The sequence below is a fragment of the Gallinula chloropus genome (assembly GCF_964237585.1).
Source record: "Gallinula chloropus genome assembly, chromosome: 1".
NCBI lineage: Eukaryota > Metazoa > Chordata > Aves > Gruiformes > Rallidae > Gallinula > Gallinula chloropus.
Window position 1 is genome coordinate 22057389 of NC_140085.1, and position 19872 is coordinate 22077260.

At 46.2% G+C, this 19872-nt stretch overlaps 2 protein-coding genes across 3 annotated transcripts in view; one reads left to right on the plus strand and one right to left on the minus strand.

Moving 5' to 3' along the window:
* The window catches only part of SYN3 (synapsin III), a gene marked incomplete at both ends in the record, with an annotated part of 175576 nt that extends 173293 nt beyond the window's left edge, over window positions 1–2283 (plus strand). For both annotated transcript variants that reach the window (XM_084273252.1, XM_084273253.1), the window contains 2 exons: window positions 304–601; window positions 2151–2283. In XM_084273252.1, coding sequence (XP_084129378.1) covers window positions 304–601; window positions 2151–2283 — 431 coding nt within the window. The remainder of the gene's footprint in view (window positions 1–303; window positions 602–2150) is intronic.
* A 4171-nt stretch (window positions 2284–6454) lies between these two features.
* FBXO7 (F-box protein 7) lies at window positions 6455–17933 on the minus strand (the record flags this gene model as incomplete). Its single annotated transcript, XM_084279497.1, has 9 exons — window positions 6455–8264; window positions 8619–8656; window positions 9331–9507; window positions 10743–10835; window positions 11915–11998; window positions 13195–13336; window positions 15012–15239; window positions 16297–16594; window positions 17317–17933. 9 exons carry the CDS (start codon window positions 17931–17933, stop codon window positions 7860–7862), a joined length of 2082 nt encoding a protein of 693 aa, XP_084135623.1. The 3' UTR covers window positions 6455–7859.
* Window positions 17934–19872: the final 1939 nt, after the last annotated feature.

Consider the following 19872-nt stretch of genomic DNA (forward strand, 5'->3'; position numbering starts at 1 on the left):
CAGGAAGTGCTTACCAAGGATAAGAAATATTAGTTACATAGAAGAGTACAGCACAGGGAAATAACTCTCTTTAGGGAGAGTGGCAGAGCTTCTCTAGCGCTGCAGGAGGTAGAGAAATGGACAACTCTAGAGATGTGAACATGACACCAATGTTAGGCCAATAGGTTTTCCCTTATCCTTCTGCAAGAAGCTACTCCAAGAATACTCTTTCCCCTTAGCAAAATCCATTTTTTCATATAGATGCTCTTGCTCGCTGCCCACCACACACACTTCCTCATGTTTATGTCTCCATGTCCCACTCAGGTGGACCACGCCAGCCCCAGGGATCTCAGCCTCCACGGACAAACGCACCTCCACAGCAGCGGCTCTCTCCTCAAGGACAGCAGCCCCAGAGTCCCCAGTCCACCTCACCTCAGCAGCAAAGGTCACCTGGATCTCCACAGCAAGTCCGATCAGCCACTGGGTCCTCTCCAGTCCAGGCTTCCAAGGCAGGCGTGTTCCCTCCACAGCAGCCCAGACCTCCTGCTCAAGGCCGGGCTCCTAATCAGCCGAGCCCCACTGAAACATCCAAGCAGCAAGCCACCCCACACCCACATCTGAAGTAGGTGCTCTGTTAAACTGCTGGTATCTATAAATATTGGAATAAGGCTGTTGAAAAAGTACCCTGAGCAGGTATGAAGAATGTATCACTGGTTGTCAGGTAGTAGCCCCCAGGTACAAAGGCCTGGACAACTATGAGTTACTTCAGAGGCCTGTGTGCCTGGGCGTAACAGGCTCCCATTGAACCGCTGTCAGTAAGAACAAGTTGTACTTGACATCTCTAAGGTTTCACATTCTACCTCTTGCTCACGTGCTCACTGTTAATCGTGTGCTCTACCCTGCTCATAGGAGCACAGCTGCTACCTTCCAGGCAGGGTGCATGCTCCTGACTGGCTGTAATCTGCACATGGTTGGCCAGAAAGCTCAACCAGAGTCATTCCTTCACTGTTCCCTGAACACAGGGGCCACACAAGGTTCTTTACCAGGCAATTTTTTTTCAACTGGTAGCAAAAAATAAGGAGGGGGGCGGGGAGGAGGAGTAGGACTTAGCAAAAGCAGTACTATTCATACGTGTAAAACTCCAGATGGTGACTGTTTAAGTGCTTTTCTGGAGCAGAGCACCACACCAAACTTTTGTGGATCTTTGATAGTGGCCTTTGCTGACGCCATTCACGGGGCATATCCAGCTGGCACCACAGAAGGAAAGACTGGCAAAAAATTATTTGGTGTTGACAAAAAGTTGACACAAGCAAACCTTTATGAACAAACCAGAACAAAGTACAGGCTAAGGTATGAGAAGACAGTTTCTACATAGCAGAGGAGTGATGTTCTGGAACAGGCTTTCAGTGACTATGCCTACATTAGCAAGGCAAACCAAGACCAGCAGACTTAAGGATCAAACTGTCGGTGCTATGGTTGCAGCCTCCATGCCTGTCAGTCAGGTCTTGTGCTGAATGTCTTATTACTGACCAGGAGAAACCACTCAGTGACAAAGCACGCTAAGTGGGAAAATCGTGAAATTCATCTCGAAAGCATGGTCCTGCTCTGACCTAAAACACTAGGAGACAGGTTCTTTCAAATAACCTGCATTTCTCACACTCTCTACAAGAGCCATGTGGCCAGCCTGAAGACCTGCAGACCACAGCTCACAGTCAGAGCAGGCAGGACAGTGAGGGCAGGCAACTGCACACATAGCGCAGGATGCACAGGCTACCAACTGTTTAAACCCCCCATGCTCTCACATTTGAAAGGGCAGGACCACCACCTCTGGTGCAGCTGATGAGAGGCAGGCGACCCTCAGTACTAATCCACTCTTCACCATTAATAGTGGCCATAGTTAATTGCTGCTCACAGCACTTGCACCAAAAGGCAATTGCAGTTTTAGTCAGATGTTTTCATGAACACCAACTAGTTTGGACTGTGATATTAGAGCCACCCCCTCATCCTTTGCCCCTCCACTCATTCCTGAATGTCTTAGCATATGGAGATTCTCCTTGCTTTCCTCTTCTTTTACCCTTGAATTTGCCTGCATGATGGAACGCAAAGCATCAGCACCCAGCTTTGAGCTACCACCTTCTCCTGCTGAATCTGAACACTGTTTTCCATTTCAGCAAATCGCAGTCCCTGACAAACACCTTCAGCATATCTGACTCCTCCCAGCGGGGAAATGCCACTGAAGATGAAGCAAAAGCCGAGACCATCCGTAACCTGAGGAAATCCTTTGCGAGCCTGTTCTCCGACTAACAGCCCTGCAGCTGGACCCACGCCTTTGTCAGCCCTCACTCTTCATACCAGCGTATCTGATGTCATCCTGCAATACGCTCAGTGGCACCCAGTGATTTACAACACGTGGGTAAAAGGAAGTTAGAAAACTATAGCTGTTTTAATACAAAGAGAATATTGTAATAACGGTCTGGAAAGTGTCTGTAGAGAAGTGGCACTATTTCAGTGGGTTGTGTGCGTAATCAGAATTGCATCTGTTCAAATGACTGAATTGTAAAGCAAACTTTACTCTTGCTAACCCCTGTGGAGTCAACACAGTCGTGAGAGTGCAAACTAGAGTGTATTTTTATTTGTATATAGTCAACACAACTGCTAACTTCCAATTACTGGATCCATGTTGAGGTCAAGCTAAAGGAAAAAAAAAAAAAGGCTTATTTCAAAAACAGATGTGCAGAGACGGAATCAGGAGTAAGTGTTCATTGACTGATAAAGTGAGCATGCTTGTGCATGGAAACACAGTGAACTTTGTGACACCAGCTTGATAAAAAGTCACTTCACAGAGCAAAACTACATTCAAGTTAAATACGGTACCAGACATCAGTAAGGACCAAAGATCAAGCAAGCAGGTCATCCAGATGGGCTGCTGGTTTGTTCCAGATCACACTGCTCACAGCAGAAAAAACGTCTCCATTTCATACCTTGCATTTATGTCCCCTGCACATGATTCTTGAGTTCCCAGAGAAAAATGCCATGTTCTAACCCTGCAGCCTTAGCTCAAAAATAACCTGAGAAATGGGACTTCCACGCAAAAAACAACTTCTCCCCCTGCCCCTGGAAACACCAGAGGTCACGTTCACAGTTCACACGAATTCCAGACAAAACCCAGCTAAATCCAAGCACTTTGGTGACTTGGTCACATCTGGCTAAGCACGTCCCCCAGGAGCATGCTTAATTAATAGCAGAGCTGATGAAGTGCACATACTTGTGTGCTGAGTGTTCCACAACACCAAATTGACGGAGAGATGGAGTAAAATCCTGTCTCCCTCCTTGAACTCCCATTGACTTCACTAGGGTGAGCACAAAATGAATGCAAGGTGACAAACCTGTGACAGAACAAAAAACTATCCTTTACAAGGAAGGTGAGCTGGGGGCCACCCAGAGACATCAAGCCATGGGAGGGCACGTACAGGATTGCCCCAGGGAGGCAGTGACCAGTGTAAGTCCTCCCCAACCACCCCTCAAGAATTATTTTTCCAGATAAGGCAGAGATGGATCTTTGCCAGGTGTGCTTCTCCTCTAAGCTTGCAACACGGGATGGAGCTGTGTATGAGCACATATACTAGAGCTGGGACATGGCAAGAAAATTTAAAAACACCCCAAACCCTGGTTAAACCACTGTCTGTCTGGATGTTTCTACCAGCTGAGAACTAGCCCCTTGCACTGCAGCAGTTCTATTTTAACACACCTAATGCAGGCACCGGTCCTCACCTCACCTCCTCAACTCTAGTCATAAACCATGGATCCAGCTTCAAAGCCAGACCTTTGGCTTTGTGTGTCCCTTACCAACTTCACCTTGATGACACTGCGGAATGCCCAGGGCGGTCAGTAAGTTAAAAACATGAGCACCAGTGGCAGAGACCTTTGCTGTCACTTACACAGGGAAGTCCCCAAAACGTCAAAAGCAACAACAGCTTTTGCCATCTCTGATTTAATGGTTCAGTGTTGGGAATAAAGCCAAACAAGCAATTCCCTCCTGCACAGCACCTGTAATGGACATGTAAATCTAACACAGTCATCTGGACCTCGTATGGCCTGCCCCAAGCAGGCCTTCATGTATATAATGCCTTTTGTGACCTCTGCATTTTCAGGCAAGTAACAGCACAGCTTTTCCAAGCGGGAAGGCCCTCGAGAGACTCATCTGCATTAATGATTTATACCACAAGTTCAGTATTATAGAACCACCCTATTCCCTAATGATTCTCCCCAGTTCTGTGTTGTCCTTCCAGGTTTGCTAAGCAGCTTACAATGTAGCATCATAAATACATGTCATTGTCTGAGAAAAAAAAACCCACAAAACCAGACCTTGCTGCTTTGCAGTCTCCAGGAGCAATAAAAGAGTGACAAATGGCCTTGAGCGATCACTGTCCCACTGGCAAGAACGATAGCAGATTAACAGGCTCCACTGTATGGAGAAGAGGTAATACAGCCCTGGTGGGAGAGGATTCCCTTCTGTAACCACTTCCCTCAGCGTGGTTTATGCCTTCCCCTACTAAGTGGCCACCAGAGATAGAGGCAGCAGCTTACTGCCAGAATCCTCAATTGCTCCATCCCCTGAATCTTTTTATGTCTCTCTTACCAGCACAGCCTACACACAAAACAAGTGACTAGGGTATGATACAGCCCCATAAATTAACCTCAGTTAATCACTGAAACTATGATGGTTGGATCCTGCTGATGCTGCATTTGAACACAGCAGGGCTGTCCTCCAATACCACAGGAACAGGTCAGCACAGTTGACTTGATACCAAGCAACGACTCGGATCTCTTATTTGCCCACAGCTCCCAGCAGTTGTCTTTCAAGGGAAAAGCTACCAGGATGGCATCTCCCCTCCTCCTCACTCCAGACTACAAAAACAAACAAAAGCAACAGGCCCTCTCTCACCTTAACTTGGTTCTTCTTGGAAAACATCTTCAGTTTCATCCAAAGGTGCTTTAATGCAGCCACTGAGTTGACTTCCCAAGTTAAAATGATGAAACTCTATACTGTGTCCTGGAAGTGTCCCAACAGAAGGCTTTGATCTACAACTATGACAGTCACAAACTACACGTTGTGGCCAGCAGGAGTCACAAAACACATCACCATTATTCAGGTTATCACCTTTCATGCAGGGTTTCTATCCCCAAATCCCTCAGTCTAACAGAGCAAGAGGAAGAGGGAATACAAGGGGTATATTCCCCACTGAATGGGGAACTAAGGTAGACCCCAAAGGCATGTAGGTACCTACATACAACGGCCAGAGTGCAGTCCTGCCTGTAACTTCAGAGGTATTTTCTTCTCTTTCACTGCTCACAGGTGGGTAAGATCTTACCCCCTGCATATAACCAAGTTGCTTCATCCAGTTTGTTTAGTTTTCATGGATAAAACAAATAAGCAAGCCAAAGACAACAGTTCCTCATTTCCAAGTGACTGTCAGAAGCAACCCTCACAGTGCTGATACAGATGAAGACCTTCAGGCGTTTCATCTGCAATTTCTCTTCCAGAGTCCACAAACAGCAATGACACACATGCCTGACTGTGGAGCTAGCAAATAAACAAAACAAGGGGCTAGCTTTCAAGTACTTCCTCTGGTTTGTCTTCTACATGTATATTGTTGGCCCCAAGATACTCTGCATTTCTGTATTTCGTGTCTTGGTTTACGATTAAAGTGAACTCCTCTTTAGGAACTTAGCAGTTCAGGGTTCTTCATCTTTGGCTCACAAGACCTTTAATAATGTGAAGGAATAACGAAGGGAAGGAATCTCTTCCCATCACTTTGTGGTATGTAAAAAGGTTGAATTCATTTCTTCAAAACCAAACATTCCAATGACAAAACCCAGGACAAGCAGAACCTGTGACATCAGCCTGCAGGAGCATGACAAGGTTGTCTTTGTGGCAAAGGGTGCCCAACTCCAGAGCCGCACGGGACATGCCAGCAGAATGAATGACTGGACTTGCTATCAAAGCACAGGTAACATATCCCTGGCACCACTAATTTAACACATCTCTCACACAGAGACATCATTGTTCCCAGAAACAGCTTGGAAAAAAGGGGAGAGTAAATTATTGTATCAGTTACAGCTGTATAACCTTCTCTGAGTATTACACATGCCCTTTGAAGCACTCGTGACAAGGGCAAAATGGTGCAAGGCCTCTTCCTTCTTACAGTCAGTGGATTACAAAGAACCAGTGTGAGCTCCAAGAGGCCTGACCTCACACCCCACCCCAGTGAAAGTTCTGTGGGAACAAGGCAATTCAACCACTGCAGGCAAATGTTAAAAATTAAGGCCAGTCTTGGTATTGAAGGGAAACCAACATCCCCAGACTCTACAAAAGCACTCTCAGGTGTTTAGCTATGTCAAGATTTGCACTGGTATGCTGCTGCTTCTGGGAAGTGGAAAAAGGGAAGGAAGAAGCCATACAACTTGACAGCAAAATAGTCTTATATTTTACTTCCACTGGAGTGAACAGCAAAGCTTCCTGACCCTACAGAAGTCAGCTGACTTTATATAAAACAAGACGAATCTCTGAAATACCACCTGAAAAAGCACGTATTTCTGATTAAATAGCTGGTATTTAACAGGAAATCCCATTCCATTGCCACTGCTGGCATTTAAAAAAAAAAAAGCTTAGAAAATACTATCAGCTGTCACAACAGTAATCAGTAAGAACCATTTACATCATAGAAACACTGCACTCAATCCATCTTAAAAAAATATCTAAGAAACAAGAAGTTCTAACAAAGTTCAGTTGTTCCAGTCTTCCTTTAATCGAGCTCCAGCCTGCAGGTCTCATCAGGAGACTTTAACAGCGGTCTTGTTAGTTGCTCATTAGTTAGTATGAGAACACTTGAAAGGTGCTCATAACACACTACAACACATTTCCTCTTGGCAAGATGTACTTTGGTACTTAAGTAACAGAATTAAATTAAATTTACTGCAGTAAAATGAGAATTCATTCTGCTTTTCCTACTGTGATCCCATTTCCACCGCAACCAGGTCAGCCTATTTAATTCCTTAAGTAAGCCAGGCAGGAGGAAAGGTTTATTTTTGCACCAGTTTTAGTTCACACACAGTATATGCAGCTATGTGCTACAGCTCCTTATTTGTAAGTCAAGGAGAAAGACAAAAGTTTTGCTGCTGGTTCTTTGTAAACTTACTCTGCTTCTGTTCAGATTTGCACTGTAGCATGACTTAACTCAGTTGTTTGTAAGACAAATTGATCTGTGTTCCAATATTTCCATTGTAAAGAAAGTCCCTTCTCTGTATTCTTTGTGTATTAAGAAACAATACAAAAATGCTTTTTACATAATAAAACATTAAAGGGAAAAGGAAACATCATCTTTGAAAACTTCCATGAACACACAACTCCCCTAACAGCAGTGGTACCCTGTTCTACGTGGAGCATGGCAGAAGATTTTGTTAATAGCCAGGTAGATTTTAAGTAACATTCTTCCTGGCAATTCAGTAAAATCTTAAAAGACGACAGACAAGTATAAGGTATCTAAAGTGCTCTTTATCTGATGCAGCAAGTATTTGGCCTGTATCCTTCTGGTCTCTAAGTAGCACTTCACAGATGATTAAGGGTGAAGGGAAGGTGGGGGGAACAGAACAGACTGTCATAAACCGCAGCTCTTCCTGAAGTAGACCTTAGCGCCAGGTGGTACAGTACTACCAGAGCGTACAGCAAACCCAGCCTTTGTGGCTGAAACATCACCATGCACACACGTTCTTGCCACGCTCAGAAGAGAAGGCAGATGTTAGTGCCTGGGATTTGCAATCTCCTGCAGTTAGAAAGCAAGCTCTGGGACTAGAAAACTCACTGAAGGAGAAAGCAGCAATCAAATGAACGCACGGCGAATGTCCATGGGGCGGCCCCGGCTGGGCCTGGGGGGAAACCTGTCATTGGGACCAGCTCGTCCTGGAAGCGTGGGGTTTGCTCCAGGCAAGGAGCCAATTGGGTCAAAGTGTGGTCTGAACGGAGGAAACTGGCCCGGTGCCTCTCCTGGGCCAGGAATGAGTGAGTTAATTGGGTCTCCAACATACGGGAGTGCTGGTCTCTCATCGTATTCTCCACCAATGATCATTGGGGGGTAGATGGGGTTTGACGGGAATGGGTTGGGAGGAAAGGGATTAGGATAGAATGGGTTGGGATGAAAGGGGATCGGATGAGGCGTAGGGGGCAGAAACATCATGTGTCTCCATCGCAGGGCCTCCTTCTTCTGTTTCAACTTCTTCTTGTATAGCTGCAAAGAGAAACAAAGGCATTTTAAAGCTAAGTGCTCTGTTCCACCTTCAGCAATCGCATTCGATTCTGCAGCACCTCTCAGAAAAGCACTCCTCACCAGCCTGAGCACCCAAACAGCGACTCTGCCCTGTGCCAAAGCCCAAGCACTGCACCCCAGAAGACCTCTAACCCAGGATTTGGGCGTGCACCATGTAACCTTTTGATGCCATTTTCTCCTACTCTGACCAAACTCAACACATGCACACACAATACCATGCTTCTAAACTGAAGTTTAACTCAAAGCTACCACCTCCCAACACCTATGTTTTATTCTCAAATATCTCAGAGAGTTTTATATAAAAAAGGCACCTACTTCTTTCCAGTCCGTGTCACGAGGCCTTGCAATAGGATCTACAAAGAGAAGCAAAGTTAAGAGCAGCAATGTATTTTAGCAAAGCAGCATTCATGCCACATATGCCCACAGTTTTGTCAGAACTTACAGGAAAACCAAGAGATGAAAGACACATTTAGCCAGCACATTTTTTGTAACAGTAATACACCTTAAAAAATATGAAGCTCCACAACCATTTGATATGTAATCTACCTGCACACCCATTCCACATGAAGTATGACCTCCAACTGTCACCAAGTAACTAGAGATATCCCAGAAACACTGTCCCATCTTTGGCTTTTGACAGCATTACCCCTGACAACCTTATTTCTTAAATGTCTTGTGAGAAATTATAGGAAGAAAGGACCTTCCCTCCACTTCTTGATACCTGCAATAGGTGGTACACCGAGGCAGCCAGGCAAACAGATGGAAGTGAGGTGAGTCTGCGCCACACAACAGAAAGAACTATGTGGTCCATCAGTACTGGCTCCACAGACTGTCACCAGTTTTCCCGGCAGAAAACTACATATCCACCTGAACTACACCTGAACACCTGTACTGTTTCGCATCACAAGTGGCAGCATTCACTCACAGCCCCTGAAAACCAAAGTGGTTGCCCAAGGAGCCTCTCAGGGAACCTGTCAGACTAAACCTTTTGTTCACATGAGAAGGTAACTGCACGTCCCAGCGTTACCTCGGAAGTCTCGCAGATACATGAACCGCCACAGCAGCTGGTCATTTGAAGCTGTGTAGAGATCTCGGCAAACAGCAGAGAGAGAGATGACTGAACGAACATCCAGAAGCCTGAAAATCCGAAGCTTGAGCTCAAGGGGAAGGACCACTAACCCAAACACATCTGGCAAGTTCAGAGCTACAATGTGGAAAAAAAAATAGGAGTGTTACTTAAGTGGTGCAGAGTTTGCTCTATCTCCAAAGACCCTAAAAGACAGGAAGGACGTTACCATCTTTCCCTGAACTCATTTCTCTTTGACGCCTGAGTTACATCACTTTTCTCAGAAAGTGCTGTGATGTGACTTCTTATAAACTGATCTCCTGCAACTGCCAAGTACAGTTACACAGCACACAGAACAGGGCAAATGGCACTTTATACTGACCACTATTGGCCTCAATGCCCGAAAAACATTCCATGCACCTAACCCTGCTTACAGGCTACAGAACAAAGGAATAGGTAAAGAAGAAAAAAAAAAAAAAAAGAAAAAAAAAAGACCTGCCCAATTTCATGAGCCCACAAAAACCACATTAAATACAGACCACATGCTTCACATAAAACCTTCCCACACTGAAGTCTAGAGGGAATTTCACTGAATAGTCTTCAGAATAATAAGCTGAGACCTTTTATGGCAATACCTATTCAGAGAAAGCCTGGCTTCCCACTGCTCCACAAACACCAGCTTGGGTTACTTCCTACCATCCTTTCCAACCCTCAATGACCAGTTAGTGAGAAGACTGTTCCTGGGCTTAGACTTCCAAATATGATGCTATATAAATTTTTCTTCTTTGACAAAGAAATGGATAAAAACTACAGAAGTGCTGCCACAAAATTATTGTGGCATGATTTTCTCATCCCTAACTACAGAAAACAGCCACGCCACTTCAATTGCTTAAGTGAGACTAGAGCAATCAAATATTAAAACTTGGAAATGATAATTTTATTAATGTTTTCTCAGATACAAAGATTAATATAATTTCTTTAGAACGTATAAATTACTTTATGCTTACTCTTTACATACCAGCTGTTTCTAACATTTTTCCTTCAAGCCTTTCACAGAATCACAGAACATTAGTAGTTGAAAGGGACCTCGAAAGACCATCTAGTCCAACCCCCCTGCCAGAGCAGGATCACCTAGACTAAATCACCAGGAATGCATCCAGGTGGGTTTTCAACGTCTCCAGAGAAGGAGACTCCACAACCTCTCCTGGCAGCCTGGTCCAGTGGTCTGTCACCCTCACAGTGGAAAACTTTCTCCTTATACTCACATGGAACTTCCTATGCTCCAGCTTGCACTCAGAGCTTTAGCTAGATCCTCTTCCCCCCCATCCTCAAAAAATGATGTACCATCTCTAACTGTAAGTATTTTCTCTCACCTTGTCGGGCAGCAGCCAGAAGAGAATAAACCAGCTGGTCTTTAAAGAGGCGGGATAATTTCTGAAGGTCTTTGTAAACACTTGCAACCTTTTCTATCAGACAGAGAGAGAGAGAGAGAGAGGGGGGTAAAAAAGCTGTACTTAATGAAGTTATAACGCAAAAACTATATAAGAGCAGAAGAATTGTGTTGTTCTTATAAGCAGAACTGTAATTTGCTTGTAATCTTGATAGAAGCAGTGAGAGTGCAACATTCATGTAAGAAGTAACTCATTGACAAACTACAGATCAGTTCCATGGCCAGGCCAGCCTTTCCTTTGGCCTTAAAAAGGACCAGTAAGAGAAGTACTTCAGTTCTTCAGAAACAAACTGCCTCTCAAGCTGCCAGAGCTTCCTTCACCAGAGTTCAATGCTCCTGTGTGCCTATACTGTAAATGCCTGCAACATTCCTTTTTCTGACAGGGATGTTTTTCCATTCTGTTCTCTGAAGAAAGAGGAAGCAGAAGACTCTATGGACACGTTTCAGCAGTCAGTTATTCTCCATAACCCTTCTGACTGGACTTGTAAAACAGTAGCTGGGGCTACCCAGGACACAGCATAGGACACAGTCAGCTTCAACTGCCAACAAAGCAGTTAATACACTTCAGAGAACAAAAGGCCAGTCAGGTCTGTGCTCACAAGGATCCACACCTATCTGCCCTTCTCTCCTCCTCCACCTTAAGTTTTCTCTCTAATTTTGGCATTCTGGAGAGAGCTATGTGGCCAGCACATGTTTTCTGACAAAAAGTATGTAGCAACTACAGTGCCACAACAAGAGTATGGGCACCATCAGCCTCTGAAGTCCTGAGCTGCCAGGCAGAACAGGGATATAATCCAGCATTGCTGCCCCAGAGATTCACACATATGCTTAGGACCCTGTAAATAACAGGCACATGGGCCAAAGAGCAATTCGGGCTTTGCAAGGTCAATCCAGTAAATTCAAATTGTTTCAACAGCAAAACAGAACTAAATGGCTGCATCCTGAATTCCTTTTACCACAGAGCTATGACTTGCTTAAACAGAAACCACATTCTTATTGTTTTTTGCTATTCTTTAGCTATTCAGTCCTCTACTGAAGTAGTGAGACCTCCTTACTTTTCAGTTTACTCCTGTGAATATCATAGTTCAATCATACCTGGCTCCTGAAAGCACACGAAGGATGCTGGCAGTAGCTGTATTCTTTTAACACTTTTAATATCTTTGTTGATTTTTAACGTTGCTGCAAATAAGAAAAAATAAAATTCAAAATTTAAAAAACTGAGATCACTAATTTCAGCCCTACACTCCAGAGGGGTTTTACTTTCCCCCCTTACCAGATTCCCTCAGGGAAAATACCCAACCATAGAAAGCAGCCAGGCAAACAAACACTTACAAAAATGAAATGGAACTGAAAATAGTAGGGAATAAATGAAGATTTTGGTGAGACAATCCAAGCATTGCTTTCAACAATTCCAATCACATGGAAAGAGATGTAACATAGCTAAAAGAGACATTATTATAACCAGCCATTATTATAGACCAGTCATAAAAGAAATGTTAACTAGAGAAGCACTCAACAAGATTACTATATGAACATTATATGCACAGTAGTTGTAACACTGTCCTAAATCAAACCTTAAACTGAGTTGGTTAAAACCTTTGATTAAAACGTGTTCCCATTCTGACAAAACATATGTGCTATTCTACAAATAAGCAGTTACATGTTCTACAAATAAGCATAAAAATTTTAATCAAACGTATTTCCACATTAGAATCAAGTCCCAGTCTCATAATGGTTCTGCAAAAACGTGGAACTGCTCAAATGCTAAATAAAATACAAAAAGTGAAGGAAAAAAGCCCAAAGAGAGACAAACAAAAGGATTTCAGAAAACCACAAAGTCATAGGAAAGTTGATTCAGAAAAAATAGAAGTTTCCTAAATTTTCTGGACTGAATAGCTTGAAGTAACAGTTCAACTGTGTTCCCAAAAATTGCATTTATTGTGCTACAGGGAAGTTTATACATTAAAACTAAAGAATGCATATGCTGGAAGATTTTTTTGTAAGTCTTGCAAAGATCATGAAACAAGACAAAATATCATAGCTGGAGCAAATCTACCTCTTCATGTCTGGCAACATACGCCAAAGCTCCTATGAAATGAGCCAAGAAACAGATTTCTACAAAACTGCAATGAGAAGGCCAGCTGAACCCCCTAAGGACTGATCTGTTACACTTAGAGGGAGGGAAACAGTTAACACAGAGACAGGAAATGCCACAGATATTCAGCATCAGGATGCAGCATCTCCTGCACTTCAGTAACCTGGGTAATAAAGGTGACTCCCAAATAAAGTGCACAAAAGCACATTTAAGTTTTCTCTTGCTGAACAACAGGGATATTTAGCAATGCTCAACCAGGATAAAAACTTGAGTAACTTACCATTAATAGCAACGAGATCTCCCAAAGGCACACAAGTCAAACCAGCAGAACCTTCCTCACAAAGGGGATGTGTGTACTGTAGCTTATAAACACCATTCCCTCTCCATTTCTCTGGCATAGACACTGCCTTGGCTTCTGTCCCCTAAAAATACAGAGATAACACTGCCATACTTTAGCAATGTACCAAGACTAAGAGGTGAAAAAGAGAGAATTAAATGTTAGGAACTGCCAGAATGTTGCTTGCAATTCAAATCTTGGTTTAGTCCCCATGTACATCATGACACAGGCTATAATTCCATAATTAAATACTATTTTCCTCAAGACTAGCAGCAAATCTAATGAGAAGTTTGGTAATTTTTTTGTCCTGTCCCAGTTTCTAAATGGGGAAGGCTGTTTGGTGAGCAGATTCACACCTATTTCTGAGGCACACACTTCATTCTGTCATTTATTCCAGCATTCTGACAACTGCTGCATGTACACTAATTTACTGCATGAAAACCACGTTATGCACCTTCCCTGTGAAGTTATGAGGTCTGACAGGATTTGAAGAATGATAGCTTGAAGTCCATTCAAAAAATACAAGTGAACTATCAACATTTCCTTTCAATTTCAGTATGAAAAGGCTCAGAATGGTGTCCTGGTTTTTGGCTGGAACAGAGTTAATTTCCACAAGAAGTTGGATGGGACATAGGCAGCACAACTGACCCAAACTGACCAAAGGGGTATTCCATGCCATGTGACACATGCTCAATATATAAGGAAGAGGCTGGCCAAGGAGGAGTCACTAGGCATCAGGTTCCAGGCTCTGAGCAAACAGCATTGCATATCACCTGCTTTGTACACTCTTTTATTAGTATTATTGTCACTTCCCCCTCCCTTTCCTATGTTATGAAACTGTCATTGTCCCAACCCATGAGTTATACCTTCTTCCAATTCTCCTCCCAAACCACCAGGCAGGCAGGGGGAAGCAGTGAGTGTGCTGCTCTGTGATGCTTGGCTGCCAGCTGGGGCCAAACCAGACAGACCAGCCCAGAGGGGGACACAACATAATCACAAGTACAAGTAGACCCTTTCCCCTTGAATTTGCAGAGCAATCACCTTTCCTACTTCCACACCTACTGATGGACATAAACAAACTTCTGTCCCCAAGGTATTCCTCAGTATTTTCAGGCTACAAGAATGCAATTAACAGATTTATTGAACTGGTACTGGGCAAGAGGACACCTAAACTGATGCCTCCCTGCAGGTAAAGACATGGGAATTTACACACCTTCCCTGTGACCAACTGCTTTTTAATTCGTGTTTAGCCACACATTAGTAAACATACCACACAAGTCTGAAAGTCTAAAGGGAAAAGCTGATTTTGTACATCATACAGAGGTACTGCCATAGGTGCTCGACAACGAGTTAAAATATGTCTGTAGGCTGGTGGAACCAGAGCCTAACTGAACTCAACTGAAGCAAGAATGGAACTGGAGTCAACTTTCTGTCAGACCTAGCCCTTGCTAACCCACCACTTGAACAGGATACCAATGAGATGATACTGATGTTTACAGCAGTGCAAAGTGCTACAATCTAAGCTCATCTACACAAGCTCAACAGCATAGAGGAGAAACAGGAGGTTATAAGCTGGGTCCCAGTGAGGCTTAGGACAAAAACTTGGGGACATGCCTCTTTCCTCACACCTAAAACCGATTCCAGTCTTTAAAGACTGCCAACTGGCACTTCTGACTAGAAGTGACTCTTTACACGTTCTGATAATATTCCACAGGTTTCTCATACCGCCCAAGGAATTTCCTGATTGGTCGTGCACCTACCTGAGGCACATAGCCTGTCTCCATCATGAGCAGATGTACTAGAACAATCAAGGCATCAGTGGCACTGCTACACTCAGCAGAAAGGTAGAGCATCTCCAAGGAATGCGGTATTTCACCATCAGCAGCCTCACTGCACAGCATGGGTTCGGAGGGATAAGAACCTGCACCTTCTTCCAGATCAACATCTTCTGGGACCAATTCAGAAGGAAATTCTAGGCTGGATCCTGCCTTCAAGGGAAAGTAAAGCACACCTTCATTCAGCAAATTACACCTCTCTGTATATTGCTTGTCTGCATATTCCAGTACTGACAGGCACCAAGCCTACTCTACTGATTTGTCATTGGAGTTTTACAGATTCATTACATCTCTGTATTCTAGCATCCCAGCTGGAGGCTCAGATCACAAACACAGGCTCTGTATCTTTTAATATTTATAAAGCAAATCCTTCATAAAAGGGTCGTTTGACTGCAGATACTATTTGAAGTCAAAGTGATAATATATTAAACCCTCAGCAGAATTTTTGCAGTGTATAAAGGTATAATTTTCATATGTAAAAGCATATTTTAAAAGCTCTCTTATAAAGGCTGTATTAATAGACTTTCTGTATTTAAAATTTGCTCCAAAACAAAAAAATTGTACTTGCTTTGAAAGAATGTCCAATTTCCTCACAGTTTCTCAAGCTCTGGCCTAAACCAGACAGGATCATGTAACAAGACAGGCTGTGGCACTGGGCTGTACCTGAAGAGCCTCCTCTATGGAGGACTCCATTCACCATGGGACCTGTTATGTGCTGTTATCTGCTTAACTACCACATGCACTGTCAATGAGAAACAAATCACTAATATGAAAAGATGTGCTTCTTAGCTGCACAAAACATAAGGGGTCATACAGATGTACCCTATGAGGCAGGAGCTACCTTACAACCCATAAGAAAGGATCTGTGCACACATACTGCAAGCAGTGTTTCTGACAAGCAGTGCCCACTCCATTTGTTCAGCACCTAGAATCAGCTACCTCAAAAAGGAAGCACTAAGGCAAGAAAGAAACATGCTCCCAACTTATGGGAAGTGCATGTTCCAGCAAAACCAGTCTATCCTGTAAAAAAAAACCTCAGAGTCTCCAAAATATTTTGCATCAGTGCTAATATGCAATGAATGGAGACAAATTTCCACCCAAACAGCTGGCTACATAGCGGACAAGTAGAAGGGGCTAAATATGGTGAAGAGATTCACTACACCAACTGACACAAGAAGACACTGTCTTTTTTGCCTTCTTGCATACTTACCCTGTCATCACTCTTCTGAACTTCCACCTGAGCCTTCTGGTTATCAGATTGCCCATTTGGCCCTTCTTCTGGGCTGTGGACCTGGCTTTTGTTGGGAACCAAGGTGGATGGGTCATGACCATTCTGAAGTTGGGGAGCAGTAGGAGGAGGAGGAGGAGGTAGGTTGTGTTGTCCATCTTCTTCTTCTAGTAGTAAGCATATCAAATCACCAGAAACAATGCCATATGAAGCTAAGGTCTTCTGATCTTCTGTGAGAGCATCTTTTCTGTTCAGTGTTATTGAAAACTTTGTATCAGAACTGCAAAATAAAATCAGGGTGGGGGGAAACATGGTTGGCCACACCTGGGTAACTGCACACAGGGTTACAGTTAGAAATGCATACAATAATAGTATGCCCCAGCTTTTAATGCATTAATAATTAGCTGTTTATTAAAGTAAAAGTGAGGAAAAAATATGGTTTGAAAATATTTCCCCTGCATTTCTCTCCAAGTATGTTTTAAATAGCTGCAGCTGCTCGGTAGGTGTAACTTCATTTACAACAATTGCTCATGAAATAGTTATGAAATCAGACAAGTGCTCTCCAAATTAGAAGGCACCACATGTAGCAAAACAAGCTTTAAATAAACTACTGGCTGAGATAGTTCAAAAACAAGATATTCTTGGTCTCTAATTAAGCAAAACATTCGTTTCTAAAGGTCAGCAGCTGTCCTGCTGATACCAGGAAGAGATGCTCCAGGGCAGGCACTTACAAACAGAACCGCAGCTGGTTAGCTCGGATTCGGCTGTGAAGGGATGCCAGCTAGAAAACACCCACTGTGGCAGGGCAAGCGGCAGCTCCAGGCTGCTGCGGCCCGCGCCGCTCTGCAGGGTGCGCTTCGCCAGCGAAGCGTCAGCACATCCTACCCGGACAGAGGGTTGTGAGCGAAAACCCTTTGGCCACCACCGGGAAACAAACCCCTCTGCGGGCGTTTCTTAAATCAACGTCGCGGGCTCTCCTATAGACTGCCCCGGGCTCTTTACAGGCAAACGGTCAGCGACGGTCCAACGCGGCGCTGCTCCGAGGGGCCCGCGGCACGATCAACCCGGCACCTCGCAGCTACTCGGGCAACGCAGGAACCGGTCAGCTCCGGCTCGCTGCGGCCCGTGCCCCGCGGCCGAGCCCTTCCCCGCGCCTGCGCTGCTTCCCTGCTCCGCGGCGAGGGCCCGGGAAGCCAGCGCGGCCGGAACCGGCGGGGCCCTGCCGCCCTCCGCCCGGCGCCGGGGCCGCCGCAGCTCCGTGGGCCGGCGCTCGCCAGCGGGTGTTGCCGAGGGCTGCACCAGCCTCGGCGGCGCACCCGCCCCCCCCCACCAGCGAAACCTGCCGCGGGCAACCTTTTACCCCCCGCCCCGCCACCCAACCCCCCGTGTCCCTCCCGCACACGGGCCGCCTGGCCGTGGCGCCGGCGGGCCTCCCCGCCCCGGCCGCGCTGCCCCCCTCGTCTCGGCGCCCAGCCAGAGAAGGGACCGCACGTCCCGGGGGGGCCGCCGGCACCCACCGCCCCCGGCAGCGCCGCCGCCCGCCCCGCAGGGGGCGGCAGAGCAGCGGCGAGGAGGGGGGTTCGGGAGACAGGCCGCGCCGGGCCGCCCCACCCCTCCATGTGGTACGGCCCCGCAGGCCCGGGCCCCGCGTGCGCGTGGCCGCCACCCCAACACTTCGTTCCCTTCCCCCCCTCCCCCCGCTCCCCGCCCCCCAAATGGTTCGCTCCGCACGCTACCTGTACCCCCAGGCGGGCAGCAGGGCCCCGCGCAGCTGCGCGCGCAGCTCCCCCAGCGTTGGCTCCGCCCCCTGCAGCTCCAGCGGGGCCGTTCGCTTCTGCACCCGCACGCGGAGCTTCATGGCGGTGCCGGCGGGTCTCCGGGCCCGCTTCGCCCCCCGACCGGGCCCCGCCCGGCGGCGGCGACGACAGCGAAAGTGGCGTCAAGGAGCGAGCGCAAGGGCTGCCGGGGCGTGTCGCTGTTTTGGTTGGCGCGGCACCGCCTCAGCCCGGGCGGCACCGCCCCCGCTCGGCACCGCCCCCGGGGCCTGAGGCGTTCCTTCGCCCATCCGATCCGTGACTCGGCGCGCTGCGCCGCCCTGATCGATGATTGGGCGTTCGGGCTGAGTCCGCGCATGCGCGGAAGGACTGGCGTGCCGCTGCGTCCCGGAAGTTGCCGTTGTGGCGGCGTCACGGTGGCCGCCGCTCCTGTCAGCCCCGCTGCTCGGGGTGCTGCGCTGCTCTTCGGCAGCGGGTTGTCCTACTCGGGGGCCCAGGGGGCCCTTCCCACCCAGGAGAGCCTGTGAGATGCTGGCGGGAGTGGTTTCTGCACGCTGCCTGCCAGTCACCGGTCGGGCCGCTTTCTCTCCCTTGCTCTCTGTCAGCGCCATACCGGCTCGGGCGCTGCTCCGAAAGCCGACGCGCCCAGGAGAGCCGGCTGGTGACAGAGTTCAGGGAAACAGGCGCCAAGGAAAGGGCTGGAGGGCTAAACGCTCTAGTTTTATCGAGCAGTGTGGGGTTGTTGGTGTTTGAGGGCAGGCTGCTGAAGCGTTGTGGCAGAGGTAGTGCTTCAACGGGCGCAGTCACTCACAAAGAATGCTAAGTCACGAGCTTAACCTTACTTGCTTTAGTTCCCATTTATCTTGAAAAGGGTTCCTCCCCATGCCTTAAATCTTTCTTCACCCAGAAATAGACTCTTTGTAGAAGTGCAGTGTCAATGGGGGAGAAAAGTCAAAGCCACAATAAAGTTTTAACTTCTTTAGTGAATTACATGAAATTTAGAGAATGAGTTCAGATGTAACCTTCAAACATAACCTTCTGTTTATTCTCAGATTAGCTTGGTTTTCCATTTAAAAATACAGTTAACTTGCCTTGCGTTTCTCCACACGGTAAAAAAAAAAAAAGGAAATAGGGGGTACAAGAAAATCTGAGTTCTTTCTAGGAAGGTCATACTAAAATAACAGTAGGTAAAGTGAATTTGAAAGGCCTGTTTTGCACAGCAGCCACCAAGTACAATTGCTTATTGCAGCACTATTCATGTTGCTTATCCCTACACCTGTAGGAATGGGCCTATCTGTCCTTCTGGCACTTACAGGGCCAGTCAGAAAAAGGGGAATAAACTTCAAAAATTCTGTTCCAGGCTGTGGGTGAGATCTCCTTTGTGCCATCTGCAGATGGTCATCCAACCCAGGTAAATGTGGTTGCTAAACGTCACTTTATAGTTTGCTGATAGATACATACAAAGTTCAAAGGCAACCATCGCCTTACTTCAATGTGTCAGTAAACTTCTAGGTGGAGAGAAGAGGCTTGTATGGATGAAGGTGATCAGAGGAAAGGCAGAGACTGCTGAAATGGAAGAATAGCATTCATTGAACAAAGAGCAGATGCTCATGACAGTCAGCTTGGCATTACATATTGGGTCCTCAATTGTGAGCATGAAAACAAGTGATTTCCTGGGAGGTTTGCTGCGCCCTTTGCGCTGCCCCAGTTGGAGAAGTGCTTGCACCACACCCTGGATACATCCAGCAGGGTGGGTTGCCATGTCTGTGGGGCATGAGAGTGG